The 18,210-nt window shown below is 24.5% G+C and overlaps 2 protein-coding genes across 2 annotated transcripts in view; one reads left to right on the top strand and one right to left on the bottom strand.

Moving 5' to 3' along the window:
• The window catches only part of LOC127289466 (glucocorticoid-induced transcript 1 protein-like), a 41,591-nt gene extending 36,377 nt beyond the window's left edge, over positions 1 to 5,214 (top strand). The window contains exon 8 of the mRNA XM_051317415.1: positions 1,343 to 5,214. Coding sequence (XP_051173372.1) covers positions 1,343 to 1,523 — 181 coding nt within the window. The 3' untranslated portion in view covers positions 1,524 to 5,214. The remainder of the gene's footprint in view (positions 1 to 1,342) is intronic.
• Positions 5,215 to 12,458: 7,244 nt separating this feature from the next.
• On the bottom strand, positions 12,459 to 17,945 carry LOC127289464 (cleavage and polyadenylation specificity factor 73). Its single transcript, XM_051317408.1, has 2 exons — positions 17,427 to 17,945; positions 12,459 to 14,251 (listed from the first exon to the last, which is right to left on the bottom strand). Exons 1-2 carry the CDS (start codon positions 17,781 to 17,783, stop codon positions 12,548 to 12,550), a joined length of 2,061 nt encoding a protein of 686 aa, XP_051173365.1. The 5' UTR covers positions 17,784 to 17,945; the 3' UTR covers positions 12,459 to 12,547.
• Between the last annotated feature and the right edge of the window lie 265 nt (positions 17,946 to 18,210).

Below are 18,210 nucleotides of genomic sequence, written 5' to 3'. Positions count from 1 at the left end.
ACATATAAGTATTAAATAAATTTCTTGTACAAGATCTTGCTTAAGATCTTGTATTTCTAATATTTCTGATACAAGAACTTGTTCCGAATTCTGGTGCAAGACAATGTACATTTTCCGCACCAGCACCAGTAAAAGTACAGCTACTGAACATGTACATTTTCTTGTACAGAGATTTTCCATAGGGTATCAGTGTGCGCTGATTTTTGTTTTTAAGAATATCGCTATCATTTTTAATGACGCCATAATAACAGAATCTCCGCTTATTTTTGTTTTTAAGAATATCGCTATCATATTTAATGACGACATATTAACAGAATCTCCGCTGATTTTTGTTTTTAAGAATATCGCTATCATTTTTAATGACGCCATATTAACAGAATCTCCGCTTATTTTTGTTTTTAAGAATATCGCTATCATATTTAATGACGACATATTAACAGAATCTCCGCTTATTTTTGTTTTTAAGAATATCGCTATCATTTTTAATGACGCCATATTAACAGAATCTCCGCTTATTTTTGTTTTTAAGAATATCGCTATCATTTTTAATTTCGCCATATTAACAGAATCTCCGCTTATTTTTGTTTTTAAGAATATCGCTATCATATTTAATGACGACATATTATCAGAATCTCCGCTTATTTTTGTTTTTAAGAATATCGCTATCATTTTTAATGACGCCATATTAACAGAATCTCCGCTTATTTTTGTTTTTAAGAATATCGCTATCATTTTTAATGACGACATATTAACAGAATCTCCGCTTATTTTAGTTTTTAAGAATATCGCTATCATTTTTAATGACGACATATTAACAGAATCTCCGCTTATTTTAGTTTTTAATAATATCGCTATCATATTTATTGACGACATATTAACAGAATCTCCGCTTATTTTTGTTTTTAAGAATATCGCTATCATTTTTAATGACGCCATATTAACAGAATCTCCGCTTATTTTTGTTTTTATGAATATCTCTATCATTTTTAATGACGCTGTCTATTTTTGTTATCAAGAATATCGCTATCATCTTTTGAAGGATTTTAAATTCAAGAAATTTACTTAATTAGATATATATTGATATTTTAATATATTTTAAAATTATAAAAATATAAATTATTATTTTGATATTAAGATAAAAAATAATTTATATATATATATAGATATGATTATTCCCACTACCCTAACCCGTTTTTTCAAAATGTTGATCCTTATACAAAATCAATATTTTTGTGTTAAAACAATTATTTGCGAATTAAATATTTATCTGGCTATGTCAGTAAATTTTTTGTAATTTTATATGTGTAGGTTTTCAAATTAAAAAGTGTTTTAATTTTTTTAGGAGACCTCTAGTTGACCTCAGCAAACTTGATTACTACTCGAAACCGTGTGTTGCGTTCCAGTTAAAACCAAGTTTAGGTTCAGCATTTTTGCCACTACAACAACCAACAACTACGACAGTTATATCAAGTGTATCACCAACTTCATTGTCAACACCAACAACACCTCCTCCAAGTTCATAGTTCTTAGTTATATTTATTCTTTACAATATGACATGCTTAAATTTTATTTGTACTCAATTACAAAGGTACATTATTGCTATTGACAAGAACTTTTAAGAAGGTTTCTTGTTCTCGCATTTACTAAAAAATGTACATGTCTTTTAAAAAAACATGAAATATCTTCTCAGAAGATTAAAACTTTTTTCAAAAGAAAAATTTTTAAAGTGATTCTTATAGATTATTTTCTTCATTATATTTTTTTAAAATAAAATTTCCATGCTAAAATAGCAATTTTGAAAATTAATAAATATTTTATACTTTTTAAATTTGTAAAAATATATTTTTCAACTTATTTTAATAAAAATTAATCTAAATTCTTACAATTAGAAAAATGTGACTTTGAGAAAGAAATACCAATTGAATTTAAATTTTCAAATATACAAAAAAACTTAAGTATAAGAAATATTTGTTGGGAGATATAATTGATTAATTTGGAAAATTTAAAAATCTACTAGCAGTGTTGCAATTATTATATTACAATCCTTAGTTACGTATATGCAGTAAGTTAAGGGGACATTTTTTTAATGTACTGTATCGATTTTCTACACCAAGAGTCTGAGAAGAAAAGAAATCAAAAAAGTAGGGTTCAAATTAATTTTCAGAACGAAAATGTTTTTCACTAAATTCAAAAAATAAATTTTATAATAATTCAGAACTAAACGAATTAATAGAATAATTTAATTTTAAAAATTATATCATAAAAAATTTAAGTAATTGAATTTTATTATTAATAAAATACATTTATTTTTAACAGTAAATTATTTATTACTGAACCCAAACTATTTTTCATTTCTTTTCACTATGGAAGAGCAATAAGTTAATTTTTTGTTTAACAATAATATTATTTAAAAATCAAATTAAAAATTTTTATTTTACAAAATTGTTCTTGTAATTAATTCAGTTTTATTTTTTTACATTTTTAAATAAAATGAATGTATTTAAAAAGAGTGAAAAAAATTCAACAATTAGGTAATTAGTTATAGTTTTTTTTACAAAATTTTAATTTTAATTTTTTTAATATCAAGACAAGAGCGTTTTCTAGTAGATGCAATTGTAAGTGTTCTTATATTTTACGTCGGTAGTAAATATGTATATGTACCTTTGTATACGCATATACATGAATATACATACATGTATATAAAAAAAAATCTCTTTTAGTGTATTTGTAGAATCACTTAATAATTAATATTAAATGGCAATGTTCAAATATTGCAAATGCAGCAAAAAAAAAAAAAAAGAAAAAAAAGTGCGTTACACTTTACATTTAGATATTAAGAAAATGACTCCCAATTATAAGCCTTATTCGCTTCAGTAATTACGTAATCATATTACGTGTTTATTAAATTATTCAGAATTAAAAAAGTATTGAATATTCGCATTGCACATTTTCATAATGTGTTAGACTGGTAAAAAAATATGGAGTCCATAATATACTTTTTAGTAGCATTTAAGTATAACATATTTTTTATAATAAGAAAAATTGTATTTTCCAATTTATGACAGTGACTGATGGTTCACATTATCAGAATTTCATATCGTTCACAAATATTTAGTCCTAATTAACTATTATTTCAAAACAAATATAATTTCGTTTTCTTATTCTATAAACAAAAAAAAGTTATTTTAGTTTTTTATATTAATAAATATAAAAATTTTATTTGAATCTATTTTAATTTTTAAAAATGAGCAAACAGAAGTAGGATGAAAACGTCGATATAACATTTTTACAACTAAAGATCCCGCTTGGAAATTTTCATTGTTATCGTTCAAGAATTTAATTTCTTTCTAAGTTTTCAAAAAATGACTAAAAAAGTTAATAATTTTTAAAATTTTAGTAAAAATGGAAATTCAAAATTTCTAAATTCTAAAAAATTACTAATTTTCAAGAAATTAAAAAATTTTCTAATTTGATAAAAACTTTCTCCTGGAAGAAGAATTCTAACTTCTGAAAGATGGAAAAAAATTTATTAAAAAAAATCGCACCAGAAACTAAACGCTTTTTTAAATACATAGAACTGAAATTTGTTTTTTTTTTTTAAATTGTGTTTCCTATTTCAAAAAAGCTGAATAAATTATGTTCTAAGGCAGAATTTTAATTTTTCATGTTTTAGTTTCTTGAAAATGTGCAATTTCTTTTAACTTAAATTTTTTTCACTTTTTTGAACTTAGAATTTTGTTTTAAACTGAAAAATATTAAATTCATAGAACACGAATCAATGGCAATTGAATGCTTATGAAAATTTCCCACGCTAAAGTAAAAATAACATTAAGTAAAAATGTTAGGTAGAAAATCAATGGCCTATCAGTTTTTTTTATTATTAAAATAGATATATTTTGCCGATGTTTCGGCCCAAGACCTTAGCCCTCATCAAATATACAAAAACTATTTTTTACATATAAATATATAAGACTGTTACTTAATTACAGTAGATTCCCACAAACTGTGACATAACGAAACGAACAAATACTGAATACAGAAAATATTCGACTCTGAACATGTTTATAAGAGTCTACTGTAATTACATTAAATATATGATCAGTTATAAAGTTACCTTAGAATATGTCAGGCAATTTCATAAACTAAATTTTCTACAATATGAGGTAATTTTATAATATCATTGATTCTACGAATATGTAGTCGTATATTTTTTTTCGTTCGAAAACAAAAGCAGTTACTTTTGTTCGCGATACTGATCATAATTTTTTTTCCGCATTTTTCATAAATCAAGGAAAAAGTTATTTTATTAAGAGAAGAATGGAACATGGAACATCATTTTTTATGGAATCAAATTATATTTTATATGTAATTTTTTTAGTTCAAATTAAATGTGGTAAGAAATTTAAGATGTTTTCCTCCCTCTATCTTCTGTTTAATTATTCGAAAATGTTTTTAATAATACATTTCTTTTAAAAAAAGAAAAAAAATTTTCATTAAACTATAGAAATATTTTTAAAATTTTATAAGTATAGTACAAATTTTAAGACAAATGAGCAAATAAACAATTTTACCATTAAAAGGTAAACTTATTTAAAAAAATAGAAAAACGAAGTTGATATCAATTTATGATGGTTTGTTTTCTAATCACAAAAAATTTAGCTTATTAAAGCAGAAACATTTACTTGATTTAGATTCATACATGTTTTTCTCAACTGTTCAATTTTTTTCAAATAAATACTAAAATTTAATATCTTATGACACAAATATTCCGTTTCAATTTCAGTTTTGACTTGAAATATCAGTAAAAAAAAAGGAAATATAAATAAATATAGATAAAAAAAGAGACAATGTGTGTTTGTATAAATGTGTAAAAGAGATATGTTTTGACAATTTTTAAGGTATTGTTTTTATTTTTTATCGTCATTTTTATAAGAGAATAAAGAAAAAAATAGATTGTCTTCTCTGAGAAGAAATGCAGTTTTAAAAGCGGCTAATATTAGGTATATTTTGATGTTAAAAAAATATGTAAGCTACGTAGTTTTTAAGCGTATAAAGGTAACAATTTTTCTGTACACTTTGTTAATACATAGAAATTTAATGAAAATTATTTTAATAACATTTCAATATTTCGTAATAAGAAAACTTATAAAATGTCAAATTATTGACTTTTCAATGCTAATAATTAATTTGAATAAACTGCAATCATTAATTTAATTTTTAAATTATTTGTTACTCCTCCATATTTTAAATCAAGAAATAATGTAAAAAAATAATTATTTTAAAAAATATAATGCTTTTAATCTGGCGTTCTAAAAAGTAATTGTAGAACTTTTTTAAAGTTCATTAAAAGAAAAAACTTGAAAGAATTTATATTTGACAAAATTAGTTGTATCATTACAAATATTTTTTAAATTCAAATCCAATCAAAGAGATCATGACAGTTCTGAATATGTTTTGAAATAGATTTTTTTAAGTTCAAGAAAAAATAAATTTGTAAAAGCATTTGAAGTTGAAAGAATCCATCCATTGTGAAATTTCAACTTTGAATGGTTTTAGGTACAAATTAATTTTTTCTTGAACCTAAAAAAATCTATTTCGAAAAAATATTCAGAACTGTCATGATCTCTTTGATTGGATTTGAATTTAAAAAATATTTGGAATGATATAACTAATTTTATCAAATATAAATTCTTTCAAGTTTTTTCTTTTAATGAACTTTAAAACAGTTTTACAATTTTTCTGTATTATTTATTACTTTTTAGAATGCCATATTAAAAGCATTATATTTTTTAAAAAAATTATTTTTTTACATTATATTTTTATTTATTATTTTTTAGTTTATAACTTTAAAAAGATAGAACTTTAAATAAAAGCATTTTAAAAACAAGTATAGAAAATTTCTAGCAACTGCTATAAAATTTTTAGAAAGTTCTATAAATTTTGTATAAAATTCTTTAATTTTCTAAAAATTTCTATAAATTTCTAGGAAAATCTTTAATTTTTTTCAAATTTCTAGAAAGTTCTATAAATTTCTAGCAAATACTATAAATTTTTAGAAAATACTATAAATTTCTAGAAAATTTTATTAATTTCTAGAAAATTGTATAAATTTCTAAGAAGGTTTTATAAATTTATAGAAAGTTGTATAAATTTCTAGAAAATACTATAAATTTCTAGAAATATCTATAAATTTTGTAGGATAAAATTCTTTAATTTTCTAAAAATTTCAATAATTTTTTGATTCTCCGCGTAGCGCACGATTTGGTGTCTGAAATTTTAAAAATATTTTTTTATCGAAATGATAAATATCAATACATATTTTTGAAGATAAAGTGTCAAGAAGTAAATATCCATGGTGGGCCGGAAAATTTTTTTATAATTTTTTAATTTTTTTAAACAAATTAAAAAAAGATTCTTTGCTTTTTGAATTCTATAAAATAGTTGAAATTTGATTTAAAATGTTTATGGAAATTTTTGGGGTAATTCACAGAAATATATATAGCGCGAACGACAATTAAAAATTTTATTTTGGTAATTTATAGAAATTTATGTGGTAATTTATGGAAATTTATACGGTAATTTATAGAAATTTATTTGGTAAGTTATAGTAAACTTACTGGAGCTATGTAATTACAGAAATTACCTTTTTACATTGGAATCGAAATATTATGTGAACATCATTTGTGATTTTTCTTTCACAACATGAAAAAAAGCAAGTTGTGCGCTACGCGGAGAATCACCCACATATGTTATGCGATGACAGACCGACTATGACCTTCAAACCAATTTCAAACAAAAGCATTCTAATAAAACGGCAATTTTTTTTAAATGAGTGAATCTCGTCGTTTTGAGACTTTCTGATGCCGAAAAAATGGGTCTTAAGAGCATTTGAACCTTCGTGACGTCACAAATCATGGCGCATGACACGGAAACTTCTCAGGTATGTGAAAAGCACAATTTTGAATATTTTTTAAAAAAACCTTTTGGAAAATGTTCAGAATAACATAGACTCTGTCTGTTATGTGCTGAAAATTCAAAATTTTGCGTTTAAAACGTTTCTTAAACAATGTTAAGGTCACAAATTATGGCGCATGACACGCAAACTTCTCAGGTATGTGAAAAGCACAATTTTGAATATTTTTTAAAAAAACCTTTTGGAAAATGTTCAGAGAAACATAGACTATGTCTGTTATGTGCGAAAAATTCAAAATTTTGCGTATAAAACGTTTTTTAAACAATCTTTAAGTTGGTTGTCACAAGTAAGGAAAAATACACGAATTGCTTATATGTAGGCATTGTTTAAAAAACGTTTTAAACGCAAAATTTTGAATTTTTCGCACATAACAGACAGAGTCTGTGTTATTCTGAATATTTTCCAAAAGGTTTTTTTAAAAAATATTCAAAATTGTGCTTTTCACATACCTGAGAAGTTTGCGTGTCATGCGCCATGATTTGTGACGTCACGAAGGTTCAAATGCTCTTAAAAAAATGTCTGCCTGTAGCCAAAAGAACCCCGCACCGGATACATGGGAAATGGGGGTCCGGTGAATTTTTCTCTGCTTTTGATATTTTTTAGTTTAAGTCATTCTGAACAAAAAAGTCAAGTGACAAAAAGTCAAAAAATGGACGGTTTTTAAGATATATGCAATTAAAGTGGGAATGGGACCTCAGTAACGCTCACGGCATACTCAACTATCTTTCCCTGTAATATTCAGATTATTGTAATAAATGAGTTTACAATAGATTTTATATATAATATAATATAATATAATATAATATAATATAATATAATATAATATACCAAAATGTCGCCTGATTTCGTTGGCCAGATGATTTCGTCAAAAAACAACAAAATTATCCAAATTTTGAATTTTAAAAAATTTTAAAAATTTGCATTTATCAAAAAAAATTTGTTTCAATTTTTTTTTTCGAAAAGTACAACTAAAAATAAACACTTTTTTCCTCTGACATTTTTTAATACCCTACCGAAAGAGTGGTACTGGAATGGTACTGAATTGGACTTGGCTTGAGTTCCACTTCAGTACCACTACCTGATAACCCATAAGAAGACATTTTTAAAGTACTTTAACAATAGTTTTAAAGGTATATAAGATCAACAAACCGTCTTTCACGATATACGTGTAAAACAGCAAAAAAAACATAATAGTTTGTAGAAAATTTCTGTTAAGTTTGGAAATTATATTGCAATCCCTCCTTGAACAATAGACCCCTAGGTCCTTTGTTGAAGGATTAAAATTTTAACCCGAGTTTTATTGCTTAAAAAATTTGTAATTTTAATAACTCAACTTTAAAAAATATATATTCAGATTCGTTAATATTTCCAGATTATGAATATCTAAAATTTATCATAAAATAATTACATTTAAAAAAGTTATAATTTATCTCGTATACCTTAAGTTTGATAAAAAAATGGACATCATTTTTGAATTTAGCTGACAAAGGAAATATCATATGCATAATAATGTATGAAAATAATATAAATCCATGAAAAACAAATATAATATTGAAATAAATATAAAGTTTTAGTTTAAACATATTGAAAAAGCTAGTCGCTTTTCACTTTTATGAGGGTATTAACGGTAACTCGACCCTTTTTGCAGGTAAATTTCCCAGTTCCATTTCAGTACCAAAATGCACCAAATTAGTACTGAGTTGGTACTGAGATCTCAGTTCCAATTTCCCAGTACCAATCCAGTACCACCCTTCCGGCAGGGTAGTGATTAAATCAAATAAGTTTTACCCTTGTTTAAAAAAAGGACAAAAACGCCCCTGGCGGATTGGTTCAAGCGTATTTTGAGCGATTTCGCTAAACTTCGCTTAACTTCGTTGAGAGTGAAAATTAGTGTTTATATTTATATATACATATAAGCGTACAATTATTGAATTTATCCAGCACTCTTTATCTCCAATTATAATTAATCAGCAACATGGATGCGTTCGTAACCGTTCAATATTAACCAATTTGTCTGTGTTTGCACACATTGTTAACGATGCTCTTCAAAAGGGTTTACAGGTTGATGTAATCTATTTGGACTTTGCAAAAGCTTTTGACACTATCGACCATAAAATTTTAACCTCAAAATTACTTTTACTTGACATACCTACTAACCTTAGATTATTAATTTTAAATTATTTGCAATACCGTTCACACCGTGTTACAATTGGTCAATATTCCTCTAAATCTTTTTACCCTACAACGGGTCTACCGCAGGGCTCGTCATTTGGTTCACCTTTATTTAACATCTATATCAATAATATATCTACTGATATTGAATCTTTTATTTTACTTTTTGCGGATGTCGTTAAACTGTTTAAGGTTATTTCATGTCCTCAAGATACATTAACACTCCAAGATGACTTAAATAAAATTATCTCATGGTCTGAAACAAATTTACTACCACTCAATACTAAAAAGTGTCATGTCTTATCTTTTACTAGGTCACATGATCCACTACACATTTTGTATAAAGTCAAAGATTTTAACCTAGATAGAGTTTTTTCGACTTGTGATCTCGGCGTCATTTTCGATTCTAAGCTTTCTTTTGTTGAACATATCACCAAGGTGGTTGCATCAGCGTCAAGATCTCTTGGTTTCCTTTTCAGATCTACGCGATTTTTTAATAATCAGAAAACACTAAGTGTATTATTTAAATCCTTAGTTCTTTCTAAAATTATGTATGCCTTTACTATTTACAACCCTTATTTCGATAAATATGAGCAAGATCTGGAAAGAATTCAAAAAAGGTTCTTAAAATATTTAGCTTTTAAAAAGGACGGATGTTATCCTCCACAGGGTTCTGATTACACTTGCCTTTGTCAAAGATTTAAATTTCAAACCTTATATGAAAAACGAATTCTAGCAGCTACAATTTTTATATTTAAAATTTTTAACTCTCAAATACATTCACCTCAATTATTATATGATATTAATTTAAGAACTTCTAGAATTGCGTCTCGTAACTTTGAACCTTTTTATTTACCCCCACCAAAACTGTCTATTGGTCATTCAGACCCGTTATTCATTGCATGTAATCATATAAACCGTATGTATAGACTAATGAACCCTGACTTGGATCTATTTTTCGCTTCTGTTAGCCAATTTACTAATGCCATCAATAATTACATTGATCAATTTTGTGAATCAAAACTATAACGATTCTTTATATTGAATATGATAATTTATTCGAGCAAATTGTAAACGTCTTGGTTATATTCAAATGTTTAATTTCTTATATTTTTATATTCTTTATACTACTGTATTATATTTCAATTCATTTTATCCTACTGATCACTTGGCAATATTTTTGTATCCCATTTATGGTCCCCCAGGACTGCGGGATGAATTTTTTTGTAAATAAATAAATAAATAAATATGATTTATGGAAAAATTGTGATATCTCTGGTGAATTGTATGCGATACGAATGCTCCACGAAATTCGCGGAAAATTCATGGAACACGAGGTTGAGATTGAAATTCTGTTTAAAATGTATAAAAATTGATGAAATTGATAGTATAATTATTAAAATCAATAAGTTTTATGCATTTTAAGATGATTATTGTTATATAATTATAAAAATTTAATGTATTTATTAATTTCAATCTATTACAGTTTATTATCAACATTTGTCGATAAAATCAATAGATTTTAATTTTTTAAAATTTTTTCTGTATTTTTTTTATCAAAAGCTAAACTCTTATTTATTAAACGGAAATATTGGTAAAAAAAATGTATTATTTTATCAAAAAAATTAATATTTTCATAAAAAGTATATGTGAAAAAAATGAATTTTTTAATCAAAAATATTATTAAAAAGATTTAATTTAAAATGGAAATATTGAAGAAAAAAAATTTATTATATAATCAAAAATATTGTTTAAAATTTATATTTTTTATTAAAAATATAGGTGACAAAAATTTATTTTTTATGAAAAATATTACCAATATTTCTGTTTAAAATTAATATCTGTAACCTTTTTTTGATAAAAAAAATTAATTTCATTCACCAATATTTTTGATAAAAAAAATTAATTTTTTCAACAATATTTTTGATAAAATAATTCATTATTAACAATTTTTTTTTAGAAATAATTAATTATTTCATTCCTTTAAAACTTAATTTTTTTACCAAAATATTTTTGATAAAAAAAATAATTTTTTTTAGACATATTTTCTTGATAAAATAATTATTTTTTTCATGAATATTTCCTTTAAAAATTAATCTTTCTTTAGCCATATGTTTGAAAAAATTTTTTGATAAAAAAATTCATTTTTTTCACCAATTTTACCGTTTAATTAATAAGAGATTTGCTTTTGATTAAAAAAAAAAATAAATAAATAAATCTCTATTGATTTTATCGACAAATGTTGATAATAAACTGTAATAGATTGAAATTAATATAAATACATTAAATTTTTAGAATTTTTTAACAATAATCATCTTAAAATGCATAAAACTTATTGATTTTAATAATTATACTATCAATTTCATCAATTTTTATACATTTTAAACAGAATTTCAATCTCAACCTCGTGTTCCATGAATTTTCCGCGAATTTCGTGGAGCATTCGTATCGCATACAATTCACCAGAGATATCACAATTTTTCCATAAATCATATATATATAAACACTAATTTACCTTTATTTTTCACTTTTATATCATTTTTTTAAACAATTTATCGATAAATTTTCACTCTAAGCGAAGTTAAGCGATTTCTAATCGAAATCGCTCAAAATACGCATGAACCAATCCGCTAGGGCGATGCGAATGCTTCACGAAATTCGCAAAAAATTTATGGAACACGAGGTTGAGATTGAAATTCTGTTTAAAATGTATAAAAACTGATGTAATTGATAGTATAATTATTAAAATCAATAATTTTTTTAGAAGACGTCACCTACAGCTAAGAAATTGAATTAAATTCACTAAAAAAAATGTTTTTAATTTTCTCTACGTAATGTGCAACAATGTCCAAAGAGAATTTTTACAATTTATTTAATTGTTTTCTTACAATAAAAGTTTTAAAACGTGTCTTTTTTTTGTCAATTCTAAACCAGAAAGTCCCTTTAAAATTCAAGTAAGATTTTTTTAGTAATTTTAATACGTAATTTAGCCATTAAAATTCTTGAATTTTTTTTTAATGTTTACCAACTCTTGTAGGATTTTTCATCAAATTATTCTTTTCCCTTATAAGATTGTTTTTGAAGTGAATGATCAAATCAGGACTTGTAAAATAATTACGAAAGTAAAGATGATCCTCTTTTCTAGGAGTTGAGTGAAGTAACTCAGTATTTCAAATAATAATTATTCTGATTTTCTGACAGTAATAGTTTGAAATCTTTATAAAAATTAAATATTCAAATATAAAATAAATTAAATTAGTCAAAGAAACAGATAATTTTGCATCACTTTAAAAAGGTTTAATTAAATGCATAATTAAAAAAAAATCGTTAAATATTTATTGTAAACGATGAAATATTTCACAAAAACACGGTTTTATTTTTAATAGAAAAATTAAAAAATAATTACACTTTCTCCGATGGTGGAGCTAAGGATCTATGTAATTTAGTCACTGCGGTTTGTACAATTTGTCGCAGTGTTTCATCTTCCTTGCTAGTTACTTCAAGATTAATGAGATCAATGTGTGCTTTCTTTCCATCAACTGTTACATAGAGTTTTTCGCCTTTAAAAATTTTCGGTACAGAATCTTCACCAAACATTTCTTGTAATAATTCAATAAGACATTCTTTAAAATGCATTCTATCCATTTTTGTCGGTGCAGGTAATGTTTTTGGTAATGTTTCCATCATTTCAGTTTGTAATAATGCAGTAAGCACCGAATCAGCGTACATATCATTAACAGGCGTTGCAATCCATTCCAGTGTTACTAATTTTCCCTCAACATTAACGTCAATACTCTTAAAAACACGCAATCTTTTATCATCAATAATTTCTAAATTGCCAGATATTTGTGCCAATAAATGTCTAAGTAATGGCAATGAAGCAGAAAAATGAATACTTTGTCTTTGTAAAACTTGACTCATACTCATATCGGTATATTTTGATAAATCACTCGGAGCTAACATATGATAATTAAAGTTTCTTTTAACTAAAACTCCCGACAATTTTTGTCCTGATTTTGGTGTATCCATAGCTAAAGTTCCCATAACTTTTGATGTTTTTTCACCTCTGAAATATAATTCCACAGCGACAGTATTTCTTGGATTGTGAATTTCCATATTTGTACTTGGATCGTCTTCATATTCACGTTGAAGCGCTGCTTTTAATCGACCCATTTCATTTTGTTCACCATGAACTAATATAACATGCGGTGGTTTTAAAGCACGTACAAATTCAGATGTTTGCTGATAATCCGTATGCGCTGAAAATGATATATAATCAACTGATATTTTCAGTGGTAACTTTTGTCCCGACATTGTGGTTATTTCTTCAGGTTCAGAAAGAATTGCTTTCGCTAAAGTACCCTCAACACAATAACCAGCAATAATAACACCATTCTTTGAATCAGTACACCACGATTCAAATAATTCACGCGATAATCCACTTTGCATCATTCCAGGCGATGCCATTACAACACAAGGACCAATATCATCAAAATGATCAATACCCTTTAAATTTGATATATGCTTAAATACAAATGGATTGTTTATTGCAATTTGTCGGCGAATTTTGTCATTCATTGCATTCACATAGGTTTGATAAACTGCCATACATTTTTTAGCAAGCGATGAAGCATAGTAAATTGGTATCTCCTGTAATTCAGGATGTTGACTCCAATATTCGTCTAAAATAAGGAGCAATTCTTGTGCTCTGCCCAATGCAAATACTGGTATTAAACAACGACCACCGCGAGTTACAATTTCACTCACTAAACTTGTAAATCTTCCTTCACGATCTTCACGTTTCTCATGAATGTGCGTTCCATATGTTGATTCAGTTATTAAAACATCGGGATGAACATTTGGAATTTCAGCAGCCATTAAATGTCTATCTTCTTGACGACTAAAATCACCAGTGTAAAGAATTTTTACACCAGCTATTTCAATCATAAACATAGCAGCACCCAGTACATGACCCGCATTGTAAGCCCAAAATTTTACTCCAAAAATATCTTTTTCTTCGTGAAAATTAATTGTCTCTATTTTATCCATACTTGCTTCCAAGTCAGACTCTGTGTATAACATTTGTTCCGTTGCTATGTTGCTAACCTGTAATTTAAAAATCAAATTTATTACATGAACGAACTCGCATATAAACAAAAATATTTATTAAATTATCCCCTATAAAAAACGGCTTTTTTTATTTTTTAAAATTGAATTATTAAAAAAATATATTAACTTGAATTTTTTGCAAAATCAATTATTTTCAATAATTTAAAACAAATTCTTTGAAAATTACATGATTTAAAACAGTTTTCAATTGAAAATTCACTAAAATTCAATTACTGTCTAACTAAATATTTGTAAAAAATTTAACAAATTTGAAATGAAAGTTTCAATCAATAACCTCCTGAAATTCAATTATTCTTTCCAAAAAATTTTAACTCGAACTCTTCTAAAATACAATTATTAAATTTTCTATCTAAAATTGAAATTGTTGAATAATTTAATTTTAATCAAGATTTTCGAAAATTCAATTATTTAAAACATTTTCCAATTTTGAAATTTCATATTTTTCCAGTACTTTTCATAAAATTTCTTGATTTCCCTGACCAATCTCACTTTCACCGACTTTTCTATGATTTCCCTGACTCATGGCAACCCAGAAATACTTTTTTATAAAAAATTGAATTACCTTTAATTTGTTTTAAATAAAATTGAAATTCGTCAACTACATCTGAAGATAATGGCAAAGTAGTCAACCGATTTTTTTTTAAACGCAAAATCAGACCTCGGATCGACTTTAAGATGCAAAAAAGTCGAAAAAGTCAATTTTTTTATTTTAATTTTTAATTAGTTAATAAATATTTTACTTTAAATAACTAATGTTACTAGATATTAATTTCATTATATTAATTCCTTAATAAGAATATTACCAAGAAAATTTTTTTTCGAATATTTCAGATTCAAACTAAGACAAATTTTCAAAATTTTAATTAAGAAGAATAAATTACTAAAAAATATTCTTAAAGTTCAATTTTTTTTTAATTCTTTGAAGTCGTATTTAAGCAATTTATTCAAATTAAAAGTTTTGTCACAATTTTTAGTTTTAATGATCAAACAAATTTCGGACAATTAAGTTTTGCAGATTTTTAAAATCTTCTTTTTTTTAAATAATTAAATTGCTAAAGATTTTTTAAACTTCAAAAGAAGTTTATTTCAACTGAACCTTAATTTACATACATAAACACAATCATTATTAAAAGAAAAAACACAATAACTTATAGGTATAAGATTAATTAAAAAAGATTTTAAATTCGAAATATATTTTATGCAAATTGCTGTAGTTTTTATTTTCTAATTTTTGGCAACAATTCAAAGTTAAAGTTTTTATTTGAAAATTTTTTAAATAATTGAATTTCAAAAGATTTTGTTAAATTTTAGGAAATAATTAAATTTTACAGAATTGAATTTAAAAGAAATTAGATGAAAAATTTTTTAAATAAATAAATTTTAGGTTTTAAATTGAAATTTTTGAAAATAATTCAATTTTAAATGATTTAGAATGGCAATTTTTAAAAATTTTAAACAATTATTGAATTGATATTTTTATTGAAAATTTGGAAAATATTTTTCTTGCTTGATTTTCATTAAATTTTATTTTTTAATTTTTTGACGAATTATAATTATAATTTTGAAAAATAATTGAATTTTTTGAAAATAATGGTATTTCTGACCGACAAAAAATTTTTTAGAAATAATTTAATTTATGGCATTTGAACTAAAATTTTTGAAAATTTAATTTTTACCGTTTTTTACAAATTCGCATTAAAATTAAAATTTTAGCTAAATTCAACTAAATTTTTTTGTAAATAATTTAATTTTTAATAGATTTAAATGGAAATTATGGAAAATAATTGAATTTTTGCCTAATTTTGAAAAATTTACAATTCAAATTTTTGAAAGTACATAATTTAACTTTAAGAGATTTTTGTTTCAAATTTTCGGTTATTTCTGTTATTTTTGTTACTGAAGAATTTATTAGAAATTACAGACAAAAATTGAATTTCAAACCTGTTTTTAAAAATTGAAAAATGCTTTCAAATAATTGACTTTTCAAAAAATATAAAAATCATTAAAAAATAATTGAAATTGAAATTTTGGAAAATAATTGATTTTGAATTGAAATTTGGAAAATAATTGATTTTGAATTGAAAATTTGGAAAATAATTAATTTTAAATCGAAAATTTTGAAAATAATTGAATTTTAGTTGATTTAAAATTTTTAAATAATTTAATTTCAATTAAAATTTTTCAAAATAATTGAATTTTAATTGGTTTTGAATTGAAAATTTTGGGAAATAATTGAATTTTAATTGAAATTTTGGATAATAATTTAATTTAAGTTAATTTTTGATTGAAAATTTAGATAATTAATTTTGAATAGAAATTTTAGAAAATAATTGAATTTTATTTCATTTTAAATTGAAAACTTGGTAAATAATTAAATTTTAAATTGAAAATTTTGGATAATTATTGGATCTTTAATTGATTTTGAAATAAAATTTTGGGTAATAATTGAATTTTAATTTATTTTGAATTGAAATTTTTAAAAAATAATTCAATTTTATTGTGATATTTTTTTTTAAATTATAAACAATTGTTAAATTTCATAAAAAATTTAATTGAAAAATAATTTTGATATAATTGAATTTGTGATGTATTTCATTAAAATTATTAAAAATAATTAATTTAGTGAAGAATCATTTTAGTTCAAAATTTGTTAAATAATTGAATTGAAGAAGATCTGAAGAAGATCTACATTTTATACTAACAAAAGGTATTTTATTTACATTTTTTTTCAAATGTAAAAAAAAATGTCGCATTTTATTTAAATAAGTCGATAAAAGTCGTATTTTTGAAAAAAGTCGGAAAAAGTCGTATAATCCGAGGCCTGTAAACATATAATTTTCATTATTATCAATTAATATGTAATAATATTCTAATAAATTAAATTATTATTGATAATATTAGTCTTTAATTTCTTTATAACAAACAATTAAATACTCAATTTGGCGCGCGTTTAATTTTGCTAGTTTGTTTAATAATTGAAATAAAAAATAATTGAGGATCAGTATTGTATACTAAAAAAAGTAATTTGTTTTAAAATGTAAAAAAAAGTCGATAAAAATACTACTTTTTTCAACATAAGAAAAAAGTCGGAAAAAGTAGGGTAATCCGAGGCCGTAAATTAAGCAATAATAAAAATTAAAAATATACTAACCTTAATATAATCTGACAATAACCACCTGTAAATTGCCTTGGTAGCATGGGTCATAAAACAACGGCCTTTGAAACTGGTCTTTTGTAAAAACCATGGTAATGCTCCACAGTGATCAAGATGAAAATGTGAAATTAACAATAAATCTATTTCATCAGCTTCAATTAAATCAACGAATGGTAAAGCATCCATTCCTGTTAGACCTGGATGAATACCGCAATCTAACATTATTTTTTTTCCTTTAAAATCCAATACAATGCATGATCTACCAACTTCCTGACCAGCTCCTAATGGTCTAATTGACATCAAATCACTTTCCTCTGCAGGAACTTGAACATCCAATTTTCTTTTCACCGACATTTTTAATTGTCTTTAATTAATTATTAAATACGTCAAATAATATTTATATCAAGTCACATAATAAGTTAATTAAATTGACAATGTTTAGAAAGTAACATTTTCCAAAAATTAGGTTATACAAATTACAATAAAGTAACCAAACAAAACTAGTTGAATATATAAATGTAACCGGTTGCATGATCCAAGTACAAACAAAAATTAAGGTTACCGCATTTGAGATAAGGTTATCCAAGTTGGGTGGGGGAAAACCAAGATGAATGCTTGCTGGTGCACAAACATCCGGTCTATCAGCCAATCGGCATTCATTCCCATGTGAAAGTACCGTGAATTTCACATGGGAGTGAATGCTGATTGGCTGATAGGCCGGATGTTTGTGCACCAGCAAGCATCCATTTTGGCTTTCCCCCACCCAACTTGAATAACCTTA

This window comes from Leptopilina boulardi, unplaced genomic scaffold (assembly GCF_019393585.1).
Source record: "Leptopilina boulardi isolate dan_hultmark-lab unplaced genomic scaffold, ZJU_Lbou_2.1 LbouV2_41, whole genome shotgun sequence".
NCBI lineage: Eukaryota > Metazoa > Arthropoda > Insecta > Hymenoptera > Figitidae > Leptopilina > Leptopilina boulardi.
Note: the sequence above shows the minus strand (reverse complement) of the source record. Positions and strands in the feature narration are given on the sequence as shown.

Excerpts from the sequence above, each read along its gene's own strand:
- LOC127289464 (XM_051317408.1), bottom strand. The coding sequence starts at position 17,783 with ATGTCGGTGAAAAGAAAATTGGATGTTCAAGTTCCTGCAGAGGAAAGT. Across the intron at positions 14,252-17,426 it reads TATTGTCAGATTATATTAAG|GTTAGCAACATAGCAACGGA; the intron begins GTTAGTATATTT and ends TTTAAATTACAG.